Below are 18130 nucleotides of genomic sequence, written 5' to 3' on the forward strand. Positions count from 1 at the left end.
GTCCAAATGCGATGACCGTCGTACACGTTCAGGAAACTCAAGTTCCCGAAAATAAAATCTTCGACACTCCCGCTATTTTATGCCCCATGATCATATCATGGGTTCGGCACGTTATTTATACCCAGCAGTTTTCTAGGCCCTTCTGAAGTACAGCTTTTCGCTAAACATACGTATACTCAGACCTTTCACATGCAAAGTAGTGCGAATATGTTTTTTTTGTTGTTGTTGTTGTATACAGACCACCATCACGTGATGCAACTTGCTTTCCTTGAAGAGCTTCTCCGTCATGCAACGAGGGCCCATTTCGAGGATGTCACTTTTCTAGGCATACATCTTGACCCTAACCTCACATTTTGCTGCCACGTCCACCAACTCAAGCATAAGACTTTATTTGGCATCCGTGCGTTAATAAAAGCTCGCCTCTTTTTTTCTCGCATGGCTCTGCTCGCGTTGTACTTTGCTTTCATTCATAGTCACAGTGACTACGGCATCGCTTCATGGAGCTTGTCACTTGTCATCAATTCAACACATCCAAAATCAGGCAATACGTATCATCACTTCCACGTCCACACAATCTTCGCATGCCTCTGCATTACTCCGCACATACAATACCTTGCCGGTTATCTATTTGTTTCAATTCAACGTAGTCGTGTTATTCTACAAACTGCTTCATAACAACCTGCCTCTTCCATTTATGTCGCGTTATTTTTTGCACAATAAAAACGTGACGTGATTTGCAGCTAACAAAAATTTTTTGTTACGCACAGTTCATAGTAATTACAGAAAAAAAACATCGGCGTTCACTGCCATTTCACTTTGGAATGATTTCCCTACAGCCATCAAATATCGTGTTTCCGAAGCAGCCTTCAAAAATGACTTCAAACGTCACTATCTTAACTAAGTGTGTCATGTTATATCTCTTTTCAAATCAACTTTTTTTCTTATTACCTGTACCTTTTGTTTTCTCTTGATACGCTTATTCATGTTCCACTGGTATAATTGTAAACTCTTTAACGCACTTGTTTTGATTTTGCTCCATATTCCGTTCTTTTGCTGTACTAGTCGTTACGCTCTGTATATAATTAACCAAGGGTCCCACTACAGTTTCTTACTTTGGGACCCTTGCCAGTATATTGTTCATGTTGTAACAATTTGTTTTGAAAGCAATAAACTGAAACTGAAACTGACGCGCGAAAGCTGGTTATTAGCTGTCACTCGGGTGACAGCGTAATTCACGTCACTGAGACGGCCCAATATAACGAATGGGCCGGAATATCTCACGAGAAACTTCCGGTACAATCCTTTTCTACGAACAAGATTCCACAGCCTAACGTATTCGCCAGGAGAAAACTACGGGGATGTGCTTGGCATTGTAGCGGCTCTTGCTTTGTTCTTGCGAGGACAATGTTCGAAGGCATGCTCAGTAAACGTGCTTCTTCGGCCCGACACAACGTCTGAGCGATGGAAAGATCTATCTGATGCAAGAAAGGTAATAGAGTGTCGAGAAAGCTCCGAGGGTTTCGTGCGTAAACAAGAAAAAAAACGGCGAATTTCCAGTAACTTCATGCTTGGACTGGAGTGGCTACAACAGTCACAAAGGCGCAATGGTTCTTCAACCACATCGGCGATAAATAGCCTTCCACGATCACTGATGACTACGCGTGGGGCACCATAGCGCAATATGACCCGTTGCAACAGAAAAGAGGAGACGGTGACTGCTGTGGCCAATGTCAGTGCGTCTGTTTCCGTATAACGAGTTAAATATTCCACGCACACGATAACACATCGGTGGCCGGATGGGGTCTTAGGAAGCGGTCCTAGCAAGTCGATGCCGACTTTTTTCAAAAGGAGATGTCGGTAGTGGGATGGGCTGCAAATAGCCTGCTGGAGCAGTCGTGGTTTGCTTGCGGCACTGGCATATAGCGCACATGGCGACGTACTTCCAGTTTTCGGCCAGTAGAATCTCTCACATAGTCGGTGTAGGGTACGTGTGAAACCGGGATGAGCGGATGTTATGTCGTCGTGCATAGAACGAAGAACGACCAAGCGCGAGCTCACCACTAAGAGCAGCGGTAGACTGTCGGGTGAATATTTGCGCTTGTACAGCAAGTCATTTGAAATTGTAAAGTGCTTGTCGGCGGAGTTATAAACAGCAAGGATTTCAGGGTAGGGACGCGTTGTTGCTCACGTTTGAAGCTGCTGGTATCTGGGAAGTTAGTCATCAATGTCATCGTCGTCAGCATTTGTGTGTACTGAAGGAAGGCGGGTAAGCAGTCGGCATCCGCGTGACATCGTATAGATCACAGAAAAGCTGTACTCTCGGAGGCGCGACGCCCAACGGGCCAGCCAGCCAGACGGGTCACGAAGCCCCACAAGCCAGCATAGTGAGTGTTTGTCTGTGACTATTGTGAACTCACGGCCATGTAGATACGGTAAGGATTTCTGAATGGCGAAAACAACTGCCAAGCTCGGTTACGCTGTAGTTCTTTTCTGCTCTGGTCTGACTGGCGTACGCTACGACGTGCTGCCGGCCGTTGCAGATTTAGACTAGCACAACGCCTACACCTAGCGTCAGTATGCAGTTCAGTAGAAGCGTAAGGATCAAAATGCTTCAGAATGGGTCCCGAGTAAAGCAAACATTTGAGCTGCAGCCCCACATTTATCATCCCACAAGGTCGGCGTGTCTTTATGTCAGTGAGGAGGCAATTTGAGCAAAGTTCCTAATCAATCGGCGGCACAGACCCAGAAAACTTCGCATGCCCTCCACTGTTCGTGCTTCTTCAGAGTTACGAACCACTGCGGTTTTCTGTAGGTCTTGTTGTACGCTTTCTTTGTCCACGACAAAGCCCAATACGAGGGCTTCAAGTTATCCAAAATGACACTGGTTTAAAACAAGGCCAGCTTCACGTAAGCATTCAAGCACAAGTGACCAACAGTGGTTGTGCTCTTGAAAAGTCTTTCCGTAAATAGTCACGTCATCTAAATAGCGCATGCACAAGGCGAGCAGCTTACGGTGAAACACGATCTCGCCATGTGCGATTTCTAGTGAAACGGCCGCGAAGGCTCACGGCATTGCACTCAAAATGTTCGAGATTCCAGCCTTCATGTTTTGGAGAGTTCTGTATGCTAGCAGTGTATGCTAACTAAAATTTTCACGGACCTATCACGGCCGCCCACTCACAAGTGAGAATCAACATGGCGGCCCATTAAATTTAGCGGTGACTGCGGATGGCAACTGGGTTGCCCGCCAAATATGGCGGCATCTAGTGGCTGCACTGTTAAGGATGTCCCCACCCTAAAACCGGGCAGGAGACGCGTGTGCCATAATGCTCGCAGCGACGCATGGAACTACTGTTTTCGGCCGCGGTCTCCGACGGCGAACCCGGTACGGGCCTACTGCACTACACGACCAGGCGCAGCTTTTTTCGCCAGCGTGGTTCTGCCTAAATAAAATTAGGCATGTGTTGAAACACCTTAGCGCCAGCCTTTTTTCTTGGCTCGGATGCTGTTCGGACGACAACGAAAGCAAGAAAGTGGCAGATTATAAATGCAGACGAAGTGCGATCGTAGCCAGGCGCGTGCCTAAAATCACCCATTGAGTGCCTCGGGAATAGATTTTGCTCATTCTGTTTGCATAACGAAAGAGATGCATTTGTTCAAGCTCATTAACACGCGCCATAAAAAAAATGTCGATCAGTGCAATACAGAACTAGTGCGCGGGAAAAGACGACACAGATTCCTGAAGCATGTTTGAGCACACGACCACCGACGGAACAGGAGAATAGACACTGTCACGCGCTTTGAGCTCTCAATCAGTGCTTCGTAAACGTTCGAACTTTCAAAGCACCGTGAGATCGAGAACGAGAATGGGCGAGGGCTATATGAAGAAGAGATTGGCAACTAAACGCAAGCGACTACATCTAGGAAAATTATTTTCGCAGGGTCATCAGGCGCAACACTACACTAAGTTTAAACGCTCCCTAACCAGCTAACGTTCTTGTTACTCCCTGAAGCAGCACCTAGAAATTTTCAAGGCAGTTTCTCTTACTTGTGCCGAGAAATAAAGCCATGAACAGGACAGAATATCTCTTAAGTTACCGATAATAGCAGCCACAAACGATCGAAAGTAGAGAATACTCGCTACATGTCAAAAGTCCTTGGCGAACATTTAAAAACCTCGAAACTGCTTCAAACTTCCTGGTAAGCTTCGTGGCGAAAAAAAAAAACAAGCTTTTCAGCATTTCGTATTTGGTTGTTGTAGCTCGGCATGAAATAATGGTTCTCACAAAGTTCCAAAGTAAAACAAGCTTCAGAATAGCGGAGACACATAAGAAAGAACTGTTTTTTTTTTGTTTTTTTATATATGGAAAGTTCCACGGCATGCATATTCAAAACAACCGCAGTATGCTCTCTCTCTCTCACGGCGCTCTGGCTAGCTTAGCGAAAACACGGCGTAACGTTTTGCCGTCTCGTTTAGCGAGTGTATATACACGGATACAATGAGCATCGAGCAAACGCAGACGAAAATGGCGGGCATCACGCTTCTCGCGTCTGCCGGTAGTGATTTGTCGTACTACGCCGACGAATTCCCATTTTTAGACATAAAAATTCCCCATTTTTGGCATTTCGCCCTTTAAACATTGACGAATTTCCCCGCATATTTTCTACACATCCCTTTTACCGTGCGGGCGGCCTTTCACCCACACAACTCAAATAAATGCATGTCTCTGCGACTACTTAAATCAAGAACTAGCGCCTGAGCTTCTGCATAACAAAATCATCATTTTCTGAGCTCATCAGCTGTAGGTACATCCCAAATAGTGGGCTTAGGGTCTACACCAGCAGCGAACTAGAAGAGGCTTCAAATAAATAGCAAACTAATCTCAACGGCTACTCTTCCATGCTCCATGTGCCAGAACTAATTGCAGAAGGCGAAAGCGCACTCTGACTGCAATAAATCGGTAAATTTAACCATTTCCGAAATTCCCTGCCATATCGCAAAGATTCCCTTTTGTCTTTTCACCCAAAATGACGGCTGAAAATTCCCCGAAGAAAAAAAATTGCTTGCACGGAAGACCGCTGTCTGCCACTCCAGCATTGATGTTCGGCTGCGGTTCTGTAGGTGGCGCTGTCCCAGCGTCTGTCGGCGCTGTCCCAGCAGCAGTCATGAAAAATAGGGCACTGTGGAATTACAATAGGTATGATGTTGTGAGAGGAATATGGAAAGGGGTCATGGTTCCTGGGCTGACGTTCAGCAATGCGGTCTTGTGCATGAGATCAGAAGTTCAAGCAAGATTAGAAATTAAGCAACGTGGAATAGGTAGGCTTGCTTTAGGAGCTCACGGGAATACACCAAATCAGGGAGTACAAGGTAATATGGGATGGACATCATTCGAGGGCAGGGAAGCTAGCAGCAAGATAAAATTTGAGAAGCGATTGAGAGAAATGGGGGAAGAGCGTTGGGCTAGGAAGGTTTTCAGCTACTTGTACATGAAGAATGTCGATACAAAATGGAGGAAGCGAACCAGGAAGTTGACTGGTAAATACTTAGAAAACAGCAGGTGGCCAAACCAAAAAGAACTATCAGTTAAGAAAAAAGTGAAGGAAACGGAGACTGACATGTGGAGAATGGGCATGATTAAGAAGTCCGCACTAGAGATCTATCGAACTTTTAAGCAGGAAATTGCCAAGGAAAGGATCTATGATAATACTCGGGGTAGTTCTCTACTGTTTGAGGCCAGGACGGGAGTACTGCGAACCAAGACATATCGGGCCAAATATTAAGGGGTAGACACGGTATGCAGTGCGTGTGGAGAGGAAGAAGAAACTACCGAGCACTTGATAATGTTCTGTAAAGGGCTTCACCCTATAGTTCAAGATGATGGCGCAGAGTTTTTCAAAGCACTGGGGTTTACAGGCCGGGAGGGCAAAATAGACTTTAAGCGGGTAGACTTAACTAGAAGGAGGTTATCTGATTGGTGGCTAAAGTCAAGGCAAGAGTGAAAATTAAACCCTTCACTGCGAAGTACGAATCCTCAACTTCATTATTTAAAGGAAAAAAAAGATAAATGTAATGGTTAGTTCACTAAGTATTATGGCTAGGTGGCGTTAGCCGCCGCCCGATCTAAAGGGTACAGCCACATCCATCCATCCATCCATCCATCGTGACAGTGCCGCCTATGATTTAGTGCAGGACTAGGATTTAGGGCAATAAAATGTGGACTGGTGGTATTCAATGATTACAAAGACCAGGCGGTCTCAATACAGGGCCAAGAAAAACCGATAGTAAGCGAAGTACCTCAGAGTACGGTTAAGTGAGGGAGATATATATATATGGAGGTACAGGAAAAAAACATCGGCAGCAAAGGGAAAGAGGAATGCTGCAATAATGAAGCACATAGCGTTGTGGTAGTATAATAAGTACGAAGTGCTTAGACATCTGTGGAAAGGCGTAATGGTTCTAGGGCTTACATTTGGGAACTACGGATTGTGCATGAAGTGAGAGGTGCAATAAGGAATGGATGCAAATCAAAGGACTGTGAGACGTCTCGCGTTGGGCGCTCACGGGAAGACAACAAATGAGGCTGTGAAAGAAGATATGTGTAGGACAGACTTTAAATTGAGGGAAGCTCTAAGAAAAATGAGAATTGAGCAAATGTGATTAGATGAGGAAATGAGAAATGAGAGCGGCTTAGGAAAATCAAGGACAGCAGATGGGCAGGGAAGGTGTTCGGGTATTTGTACAGGAATAGCCTGGACACAAAGGGGAGAAAAGGAACTAGGAGGCTCACCAGTAAATATACGGCTGGAAGTCTGGGCGACACGGCGACAAAATACATTAAGCGAAAAGTCAGAGAGGCGGAGAGGATTTATTGGATGGCAGCGATGGAAAAGAAGCCGGCTCTCAGTAACTACCGAAAGTGCAAGAACAAAATAAGGCGGGAGAGGTTTTATGATAATTCAAGGGGAATCACGTTATACTGTTCGAAGCGAGGTCGGGTTGCCTTAGAACGCGTAGCCATAAAGCGAGATTCGGTCAAGAAGAAGAACAATGTACATGCTGTGAGGGAGTTAAGGAAACGATGGTACATGTTCTGATAGAATGCGGCCATATCCATCAAGGTTAACGTGTGGGTACAAGCCTACATGAAGCTTCGGGTTTCATTGACAAACATGGAAAGCTGAACACGTCCACGATAGAAGCAAGTAAGAGACGGTTAGAGTACTGGTGGCAGAAATGTAGAGATCAAGGACACAAATAGAGGGAAAATGAGGTCATTCTGTCTGAAGAGGCAGTGAGATGGAATTCAAAATTTTAATTTTCTTTGTTATAATAAGATTGATTCAATTGAAGTAAACGGGCATTAGGCAAACATAAATAGAAAGATTTGTTTCAGTTTTTTTCTTGCGAGCCTGGTGGCACACATGTCACCGCCCCGTTTTGAAGGGGACGCTCATAGCATCCATCCATCATTGACGGTGTCTCTAGTCCGCCGCCGCTCCCCAGGATGACAATTTCGCCGCGCCGAAAGGAGCCAAGGTTTCCTTCTGTCTAGAGTTACTGTATATGCTACCTTTAGTTAGCAGAGTTGCGCCTCTGACAGAACTCGACGTTCGCGCCACCATTCGCCGAGCGCGCTCACGTGCGCAAAAATCGTCCGTTTAAGGGAAAGCCAACTTCAGGTCCGCGCGGGTGCTCGCGACCGCAGCGCCACCACTGCTACCACTGCATTGTCAAGCCGTCCGTCCGGCTACAGTGGCTAGAATGGGGAAGTGTGACGACCGGCGAGCGGCTCCTAAGGGAGGCGCTGAAGACTGAGGAGAGGGAACCGCATGGGGGCGCTCGCTCCCGCATTCACGTCGCTGTACCTCTGCCACGCCGAAAAGCGTGCTGTTTCTCTTTGTTGAGTGACATGTGCGTGCCGTTGATTTTACGTATCTGCGTGCAAAGTGCGCCCCCCCCCCGTCTTCTGTAGCCATGCCGCGCAGGCAGAGTCACTGTTTTGTGCCTGGGTGTACGACAGGCTATAAGTCTAATAAGACTAAACTGTCCTTGTTTGGTGTACCGAAGGACCCAACCTTGCTCGCACAGTGGCAACGCGCTGTTCCTCGCGCCGACAAGAAACTGGAAGAAAATTGTGCTGTGTGCGAACTCCACTTCGACGACAGGTTCATTTCTAGATACTTTGAGCACACTGTGAATGGTGAGCTCGTCCGCATTGACAGAACCAGGCCCGCGCTGCTTCCGAGAGCAGCTCCAACTCAGTTCCCGAACCTCCCTGCCTATTGCTCAAAGAGGCTACCACCGGAGAGAAAGCGCCCTACAAGGACTGAACAGTATGCCCCACCGAGGAAGAAACGTGCACGAGAAACTGCCTCATCAGTAAGTGCTGAGAACGCGATCGACAGTGTTGACATCGACAGCGATTCGTGCATGCCGTTTGACAATCTCGCCTTACCGTCCCCCTCGTGGGGGAAACATACGTTCAGTGTATCTCCTCTAATTGTTGGTTACAGCGTGTGTGAACCCCGAAAAGACAAAAGCATCTTGTTCGCCAGTAAGTTGGTTGTTTTCACACAAGAAGAAAACGGGGTGAAGCAAGAAGTGTTTGTGAAAGGAGTGCAGATACTGCACGATGCGTGTGACGACCCTGCCTCACTGTTAGGGCAGGTAGACGCTCTAAGTGTGTGCTCAGGGGCTGGAACCCTTGAAGAATTTCCGTTTGCCATCGGCAACAAGAGGTACGCGGTCACTGGTACCGTAATATCCAGTTTAAAATGCCAGGGAACTGCACAAGAGAAAAAACAATGCATTTCGTGCAAGCATCTCAGGAAAGGCCTCCTCAATCAAAAATCTACGCGGAAACAACGCGGCCGGGCTCGAGCTGTTCGTATGTCATTAAGGAGGAGGGCACAAACACAAGCTCTTAAACAATTAAGGGCCAAGCTTTCGCGGTCTGAAGACACTATGCAGAAACTGAAACAGCAAAGTGAGGAGCTCGAAGAAAACGTCCTTGAAAGCCGACTTAAAGATCTCACACCCAAGCAAAAGCTTGCCATCATGCAGTGTTTTCAGGGTGCACGACGTAAGTCGCCCAAGGGAATGAAGTACAACCCAGATTGGTTACTTGAATGCATGATAATGCGAATGAAGAGACCTCGGCTGTATGAACACGTGAGCCGGGAGGGCATACTCCTGCTTCCGAGTCACTCGTGCCTGAAAGTTTACATGCGCAAGTATAAGAGCGGCTTTGGGTTTAATCCCATGGTGTTAGCAGGGATTGCAGAGAAAACCAAGTCCATGGATGAATTCAAACGACACGGGGGCCTCATAGTAGACGAAATGAAGTTGTCAGAGTGCTTGAGTGTTGGTGCAGCAGGAAAGGTTGAAGTATTTGTGGATTTGGGAAAGCTCACACCTGAGAGCGAAAGACACATTCCATGTGACCATGGTATGGTCATTCTGTTTCAACCGTTAACAGGCCCCTGGCACCAAATACTGGGAGGTTTTGCTTCCAGAGGAAATGTCAAAGCTGCACTACTTTCAAAGATAGTTATAGAAGCCGTGCTGCTTACAGAGAAAGCAGGCCTCAAAGTAGATTTTATTACCTCGGATGGAGCCTCATGGAACCGATCCATGTGGCGCAGGTTTGGCATATCGGGGTCTTCAACATCGATAAAGTCTTCCGTACCACATCCTGTAGAGGAAGGCCGACGCCTTTTCTTTATATCAAACTTCCCACATTTAATGAAGTGTGTTAGGAATGGCTTTATAAAAGCACCTTACAAGACCCCAGATGGTGTTGTGTACATGGAGCATATCAAAGCAGCGTATGACGAAGATAAATACGCTGTCACTCTAAAAGTGATGCCTAAAATCACCGCTTCTCATGTGAACCCCAACAACTTTGAGAAGCTGAAGGTAAACTTTGCATTTCATTTGTTCAGTGCTCAAGTCCTACGTGGCCTATTTTTTTACAAGAATGAAGTGGTTAGACGGTGGAGCGACCCAACCCCAACACAGGCGTTTGTGCAGATGATGGTTAAACTAATCGAAGCAATGATGGCACGCATTCCATCGCAAGGATTGAAGGTGAATTCTCCTCAAGAAACGAACATACTGAGTTTCTTGAATACCTCAACAAGTGGGAAACTTCCTTAGAGCCATCCAAAATTGGGTTTATTTCAGGAAGCACAGCCGAGGGACTGAGAGTCACTCTGCATGCTACCCTCGGCCTATTGAGGTACGCGAGTGAGAGGCTGAACTTCAAGTTCATCCTCACAAGCCGTCTCAGCCAAGACTGCATTGAAAAGTTATTTGGCGTCATTCGCCAATTTTCAGGGTGCAACGATCACCCTACGGCAACGCAGTTTTTGATCACAGTCAACTGCTTGAGCTTTTATAATTTGGTGAAGGCCCCAAACAGTGGCAACTGCTCAGGAGGCTCCATGACTTCTCTCCTTGGAGACGGCAGTAGTGTCAAGCAAGTGGACTCGCTGATTGATAATGGCAAGCTCGAAGAAGCTTCCGGCATACTGGAAAAGTCGGCGCTTGATGTGGATCATGTGTATGATGAAAAGACAAGCGACGCCCGACTTGTTTATTACATAGCCGGATATGTCGCCAGGAAGACTGTCCTGAAAAGCGGCTGCCGTGACTGCTTCGATGAGCTTCTCGTAGCTCCGCAGGACGCAAGCAAAGACCTCGCTACGCTGACTCACTTTTGTGATAACGGTGGGCTACTCTATCCCTCGGAGCAGCTCTTCACGTTTGTAGAAGCCCTGGAGATGACCTTCCCGACGTGGTTCAGCTATATTGAGCTACACCATGACAGCTTGGCTGAGTTGACCTCGTGTCTGCAGAGGAATTCTGTCGTGCTTGGATGTTCGCACCACGGCGAGAGCCTCACCAACCAGATGATAAAGTTTTTTTTTCATAACGCGCCTCCTGAACAAGGAGCGTGCATCTACCCGCGAGAGAAAAAAACATCTGAAACTTAGCCGTCTGACATAAACATTCAGGCCACATAACTGCTTTCTCACTTGTGCGACAGCATCTGTGTGTTTTTGTGTTGTGCTTGGACAAGTTTACCATAAAGTGTATTGTTGTGGTCCACATTTTTTTCAGTAAGAGTTATTTAATAAATCTAAGGGGGAACTAAACTATTGTAATCGCGAGAATGCAACATCCTGTTGATGGCGTTTAGCTGAGGGCATTCCGCATCCGTGCAAGCTTCTGCCATCTGTTCTCGTCATAGTTGCATTACATATCATTGAGCTACAACATACAAAGTGTGTAGCCACATTAACTGAAAATAAAAAACGCGAAGTGGGATAACGAAATGCGGCGATACGCGGCTAGAGTACACTCTAACGCGGCCTGGGCAACGCTTCTGATTCAAGCGCGCGACGTGAATACGGGCCGCAGCGCCATCTTGTTCCCTGCAAAACGGCACGACCAAGCGGGCACGCTCATCACACTTCTCCATTCTATTCACTGTAGTCCGGCGAAGCGCAAGGCGGTTCAGCTTATGCAGTGCGGATTGTTTGTCGGTGTTGCGGTGGTGTTTCCTGCTCTCTGTCTTGAGTTTTTTTTTTTCTTCTTGTAAGGAGAGTCATTGTGCAAGGGCCGGCCTATATATATGCAGTATTTTTTTTTCGCGGGGGTAGGGGGCCGACTTGCTGAAGACCATGAAAAACACTCATTTGTACGAGTCATTTTCAGTAAAGTACACGTACCCAGAGTTTCGGGAAAGAGCCCCCCTTCCCTTTAACTATGGGCCAGCGTCAGCGACGCGTTATGAACGAGCGTACACTGAGAAAGCACACGGAGCCGCTGGGCCGCGTAGGCTTTTACATTCCACAGGGGTAGCTTTCCTGCTTAACATAGACGCGCCAGAGGGCAAGATGGCGGACCTATGCGCAACTCTGCTACCTACGGTAGCATATACAGTAACCCTACTTCTGTCTATTCACGTTCCATGCCAGTCATTTCTCACCACGGCTCGGGTCGCATGCCAGACCAATCGCGACGGCTCACGACGGCTCGGGTCGCTGCACGGGCAAATCGCGAGCGCGGCAGGGGCGCGTATACAGTGCAGACTACTTATAACGTAACCGCTTTTTGCGCGGGACCGGTTATAACGTGGGTTTTTTTTTTTCACCGCCGATATGTCGCCCATAGAACTCAATGTCTAGGCCGACCGTTTATTGCGTAGGCGCGCGAAGGAGAATACCGGTTATAGCGCGGAGTTTTTAGGCGCGCGACCATAAAATCGGCGAACGGAGCACGGTCAGCACGGTTTCCCGGCGTCGTTCCCGGCGCGCCGGAACGTTGGGAGTGTGTGCGGGAGGGCGCACGTGGAGACCAGCGCGAAAAGTCAAACATTGCGGAGGAGAAGAGAGGGTACAGTAGGGAGGGAGTGGTGGTGGTAGTGGTTAGAAGATGAGAAAAGGCACCTAATTTCTGCAACCCGGTCGGGAGCACGGCGCAGTGCCTGGTAGGGAGGGGGTCGGGGAGACCTTGGAAGGAGGGAGAGTGTTTTCGTCACCGTGGCGACCGTGGCAGCGTCCAATCCGGGTGCGCGCTGCGCGGAGTGGGGGAGAGAAGCGGTAGCATGCTTTTTTTTTTCCTCAACCTCCTTCTTTTGCCTCTTTGGATTTGCTGTGTGGGCTTTGCCATGTCGTTGTCGTCTGAGAGCCCAGAGCACGTGTGTTGCGTGGCTCCTGTCGCCATGGCGTCGGCGGCGTCTTCAAGCGGTGTGAAAAAACGCCGTACCTTATCACTGGAGATTAAATAATGCGTCATAAGGGACATTGAGAGTGGCCTGAAGAAGGCGTCAGTGGCGGCGAAATACGGCGTTTTCGACACGACCATGTCGACCATCTAGAAAAACAAGGACAAACTGCGGCAGCAACTGCAGCAAGTTTCGTCTTCCCTGTCACAGAAGAGAATACGTACGTCAAAATACGAAGACGTGGACGCAGCGCTGTTCAGGTGGTTCCGCGAAGTTAGGGCTCAGAGCATCCCAGTAAGTGGCCCCATGCTCCAACAAAAGGCCAAGTGTCTCAGAGCTCTTTTAGGCCACGACGACTTCAATCCACTCAACGGGTGGATTCAGCGTTTCAAAGATCGCCATAGCATCAGCTGCAAAGTGGTGTGCGGAGAAAGCGGCGCTGTCGACGACGAGTCTATCGAAGTCTGGCTTCGCTTGAACTTGGAGAGTATGCTGTCGACCTATACTGACAAAGACACTTATAATGCCGATGAAGCTGGTTTATTTTATAAACTTTTGCCCAACCGCACGCTTGCGCTGAAAGGCGAAGCCTGCTCCGGTCGCAAGGTCTCAAAGGAGCGCATAACTGTGTTGTTTTGCGCTAATTTGGGCGGGAGCGACAGGCGCCGCCTCTTTGTCATAGGTAAATCGGCAAGGCCACGTTGCTTTAAAAAGCGAGAGTGCCTGCCAGTGACCTACAAAGCCAATAAAAAGGCGTGGATGACGCAGGATTTGTTCACCAGCTGGCTTTGCAAGTTTGATGAGGATATGGTGGCAGAGAAGCGGCGGGTCGTGCTTATCCTCGACAACTGCACGGCCCACAACGTCAAGCCGAAGTTGACCGCAGTCAACCTAAAGTTTTTGCCTGCCAACACTACAGCAAAAAGTCAACCTCTCGACCAGGGTGTCATCGCAACCGTAAAGGTGCTGTACAAAAAGCGCATTTGCGAGAGAGTTTTGCTGAGCATGCAGCAGCAGCAGCCTCTTAAAGTGAACTTAAGAGGCGCAATTGACATGGTGGCCGCTTCATGGTGGCAGGTAAAAGCCGATACTATAAGCGAGCGTTTCAAGAGGACAGGCTTCGTGCGCAATGCAGAGGCTCTGGAAGACGATGAGCAGAGCGACACGTCGCTCGCCGATGAGACCATCAACACTGACGACGTGTGGTCCTGCCTCGTTGACAGCAACTTTGTAACCACCACCGACACTTTCCAAGAATTTGTCGATGCCGGGGAGTCGGAGATTTCTGTATGCGAGGAAGCGAGCACATATGACGCGATCGTCGCAGCGGTGCGCGGTAGTGCGGAAGTTGCAACGAACGACGAGTCGGACGGCGAAGACGATGTCGACCCGACGTCAGAACCAGATTTCCCGTGCAAAGACGCATTGGAATATCTCGCCAAAGTGAAAACGTACTGCGCGAAAAACAGTTTGAGCGAGAAATCACTTCAGTGCTTAAGCTTTGTGGAGGACGAAATTGTTCGCAGCGCTGTTCGCAAGCATCGCCAGACGAAAATAACGGCGTTCTTCCGCTGATGCCGCACTTGAGAACTTTGTTTGCGTGCGGTGTTGTGATTGTGTTGAATGTGTCTGCGAGTGAAAAGTGTAGTAAATTGCTTTTGAAAGGTGGGTTGCCCCTTCGACATAGGCAAAGGCCGAAAAAAGCATGCTTTGGTTATAACACGGTACCGCTTATAGCGCGGACTTTAACAACTCCCGTGACTTGCGTTATAAGCGGTCTACACTGTACCATCGAGGAATTTTCCACCTCTCGCACACCACCGAAACATTACGTTACCGGTCGCGTGCCTCATGTCCCTTTACTCATGACACCATGATGCGCACAGAGCTACCCAAATTAGAAAAACACGTCAAATATATCTTGCAACGCTTGGCTGAAAGCAAAAAAAAATACAGCGTAGAGAATCACTCGCGTGGACTGCACGATGTATCTACCTATACTTTTGAGAACCTTATATATTGGCGCATTTGGAATGAAACTTCCGTAATAGGAGTACTTGATTAGCGCTTGATCAGTGTTGATAAGGCCACAGTGAAAAAGAAGATCTCAATGCATACCAACCCTCTCCATGAATGGAGATCATATCTTGGTATGAATGGAGACTGCTTTGCAAAACAACCACACTCTTAGAAAAAAGGTGGTAGTACTTGCTAACTTTGGGGTAGTAATGGTTTGTCACATATGTTACAACCCTGGTAGTAAGTGCAGTTAGTAACGGCGAGGGTGATAACAGTTACTACCTCTGCTGTTACTACCAGCAGTTAGTAACTGTTACTACCCTAGCCATTACCACTCATTGGTAGTACCTTTTAAAGGTTTTAAGAAAAAAAAAGTAGTAACCGATACTACGTCATTTAGTTCAGCCTATCATTTCTCCACTGCTAATGTTAGGTATCCAATGTCTTACAACTAGACATATTCGAATAAGAAGCGTGGTGTGCCATGACTGCGAAGAATGCATAGACCAAACAAGTTCACTATTTTTTACGTATACATTTAGTATGAGGTAAGCGTGGGGCATATATAGCCCCTACTTTGCAGGGGCATGCCTGGCACAGGGGAGCACTTGCGTTTCAGGATGAATTATAACAAATTCAAACCTATAACACTATATTTTACTACCTGGTTACGTGTGTTTGGTGACGTAGCACAATACTTTTATTTAGCCTTACTTATGAAAAAATATATCACATTTTTATCTATTATAAAAAGGCCACAAAAAGTCATTATCCACAGTGGCCGGTGCAATGTACAGAACTCATTGTCAGGGCATTTGAATTCTTCACACGGCTAATATATCAGCGTTTAAAAGGTAATAATCATTTTGGGGGTTCGACGCGCCAAAACAATTATAATATTTGGATACACGCCGCAGTGGATTACGTGTGACTGCCCTCGAGGCTAATTGTGACCATCTAGTTATTTTGATCTGCCGGTCTTGTTAATATGTGCTGTTTTTACTTAGTTTGTTGTGATTGTCTATTACAATACGTGTAGCACTTGCTTATGGATTCGCTAACTTGTACTTCTTCGTTTCGAAATATCAGAATGACGTTTACATATATACCTCGGTTGCGTAATTTAAAGAAAATGTATTTTCTTGATCTATGGATACCTTCTGCGTCATTTTTCCGTGTATTGATGATACGTCGAGACGATTCCTTTCATAAATTATGAGAATCACAGTCACACACTATATTAGAATAGATAGTCAAAAGCGGAGTAGCAAAGAGGTAGTAACGTGGCAAGAAAGGTAGTAACGGCTGCAGTTACTACCTTTTTCATTTCAGTTCCTAACTGTTTACAAATGTAGGTAGTAAAGAGGCCGCAAAAAGTAATGGTTGCAGATATCAACCGTTCACTAACGTAGGCAGTAAACTGGTAGCAAAACAACGGTCAAGGAAAGGTAGTAACCGCTGCAGTTATTACCTATTTGCTTGCAGTTGCTACCTTTTTACTAACTTTTTTAGGAGTACAGACATGAAGTTAAATTTCAGTTGTTGTTGCAGAACCGACTACGTAATTTGATAGCAAATAAATAAACATTACATGTTTATTCCGCCTATACGGGCATCATGTATAGGATTATATTCTAGTTCAAGTGTTGTCTTACCTTCGTATTCCTATTCTTCAGCAAGCTATGTTAACGCACTTGTCGACCCCGGAGGAAAACGATAATGAAAGTTACTTATGGCATTCACATCATGAATGGAGATCACGGCAGTTTAAAGCTATGAAAAAAACCGGCCACTCATGTAGCAGCAAAAAGAGGAACTCACCCTCGGATGTCAAATGCCCTGGCCAGGAGGCTTTGCAGCACCTCGAAAGAGGTAATCTGTGGGTCCAGGCTGAACTTGCGCTGCTCACTCTCGTTGTCTCGCCCGCATTTCTGGAAAATCACCCCCTTATGTTTGTTCATCCTCTGAACAAAATATTATTACTTTCGCTGTTTTAACGACATGCCTTACGCTGGCTGTATACAGCCAATGCCACTGACGCTATAATGCACTTTTAGAGGCGTACGCAATCCTTCCGAGTACCAACAATGGATTTCTTTATAACAATGGTGAAACTTTATTTTTGAAATTAGGAGATAGAGCAGTTTACTGCATGCAATTTGTGCACTTGAATGTACACTACTTACCCAAGTGAAAATGTTTTCTACAGAGTTCCAGACAACAGTGTCTAATAAAGGCAATCACAGGCTGCTAATATTAACAATTGTTGGCGTTTAACATCCCGAAACCACCATACGATTATGAGACACTCCGTAGTAGAAGGCTCCGGAAATTCCGACCGCCTAGGGTTTTTTACCATCCACCTAAATCTAAGCACACGGGCCTCAAGCATTTTTGCCTGAATAAAAAGTTCGGCCGCTGCAGCCAGGATTCGTTTCCCGCTTGCGGGTCAACAGCCGAGTACCTTAGCCACCGTGGCGGGTCAATCACAGGTTGGCATTCGTGTGCTCTGGTGTATCCTATCGATGAATCTTTAATGGTAATGTAATGAAAGCATACAATACATGTAAATTTGCAGAAGGTTAGAAACCATAAGGACACCTCCCATGATAATAGGCCAGAAAAATAATAAAACTTGCACTTTATGACAAAAAGAATTTCGAACTGCTACATTAACAAGGACACCTCCAAATATTTCAGCAATTAATAATGAACTCATAAAACAGTGGCGCAAAATCTGTACGTTGAAAGCAATATGGTTTGCTTTTGCCTAAATGTTGTGGAGATAGGTTTGCACTAGGCTTACCTACTAAGCGCAACCGTGTAGGGATGCGACGTCCTACACTGCCGCTGCGTGCGACGACGCTGCGGCCGGGTTCGTCGATTTCTCCGACAGACACGGCGCAGAAACCACGCACGAGGCAGGAAAACAAGAACAACGGGTTTATTAACTCAAGATGCAGCACAGAGCGACACTCACGGGCTTGCAGGCAGTATAGAGTACTCCGCAAGACCAAGCAAGTACGCTTGCCTAGGGATGACTCCCGCACAAGGGCCGAAGTCGAACGCACGAACGAGGAGCCGCCTGCTGAGCAGCGCGTCAACCCCTCGTGGAGGCCTGAGAGCATCTGCCGCGACGAGCGAATCGTCGGGCGCAACATATTCGTAGGAAAGAAGGATGTCACGCACGGCTCAAAGAAAAATGGCACTGCGTTGTGACGTAGGCCCACGCAGCGTGCCAGCGTAGCGTGCCCGGACATGCCAGCGCGGGACGGAGCCGACGCTTGACTCGCCCAGACCAAAAGGCGCCCTGGCAGCCATCTTGGCGGATGCCGGCGCTTATGCGCGCCCGGGCTACGCCGCCGGCGCGCGCG

General features: G+C 47.2%; 1 protein-coding gene across 3 annotated transcripts in view; it reads right to left on the reverse strand.

Moving 5' to 3' along the window:
* Positions 1 to 18130, reverse strand: part of LOC119163028 (TBC1 domain family member 25) — a 408328-nt gene that overhangs the window by 230007 nt on the left and 160191 nt on the right. For all 3 annotated transcript variants that reach the window (XM_075882742.1, XM_037414918.2, XM_075882743.1), the window contains exon 2: positions 16578 to 16687. In XM_075882742.1, the coding sequence (XP_075738857.1) occupies positions 16578 to 16687 (110 nt within the window). The remainder of the gene's footprint in view (positions 1 to 16577; positions 16688 to 18130) is intronic.

This window comes from Rhipicephalus microplus, unplaced genomic scaffold (assembly GCF_043290135.1).
Source record: "Rhipicephalus microplus isolate Deutch F79 unplaced genomic scaffold, USDA_Rmic scaffold_13, whole genome shotgun sequence".
Lineage (NCBI taxonomy): Eukaryota > Metazoa > Arthropoda > Arachnida > Ixodida > Ixodidae > Rhipicephalus > Rhipicephalus microplus.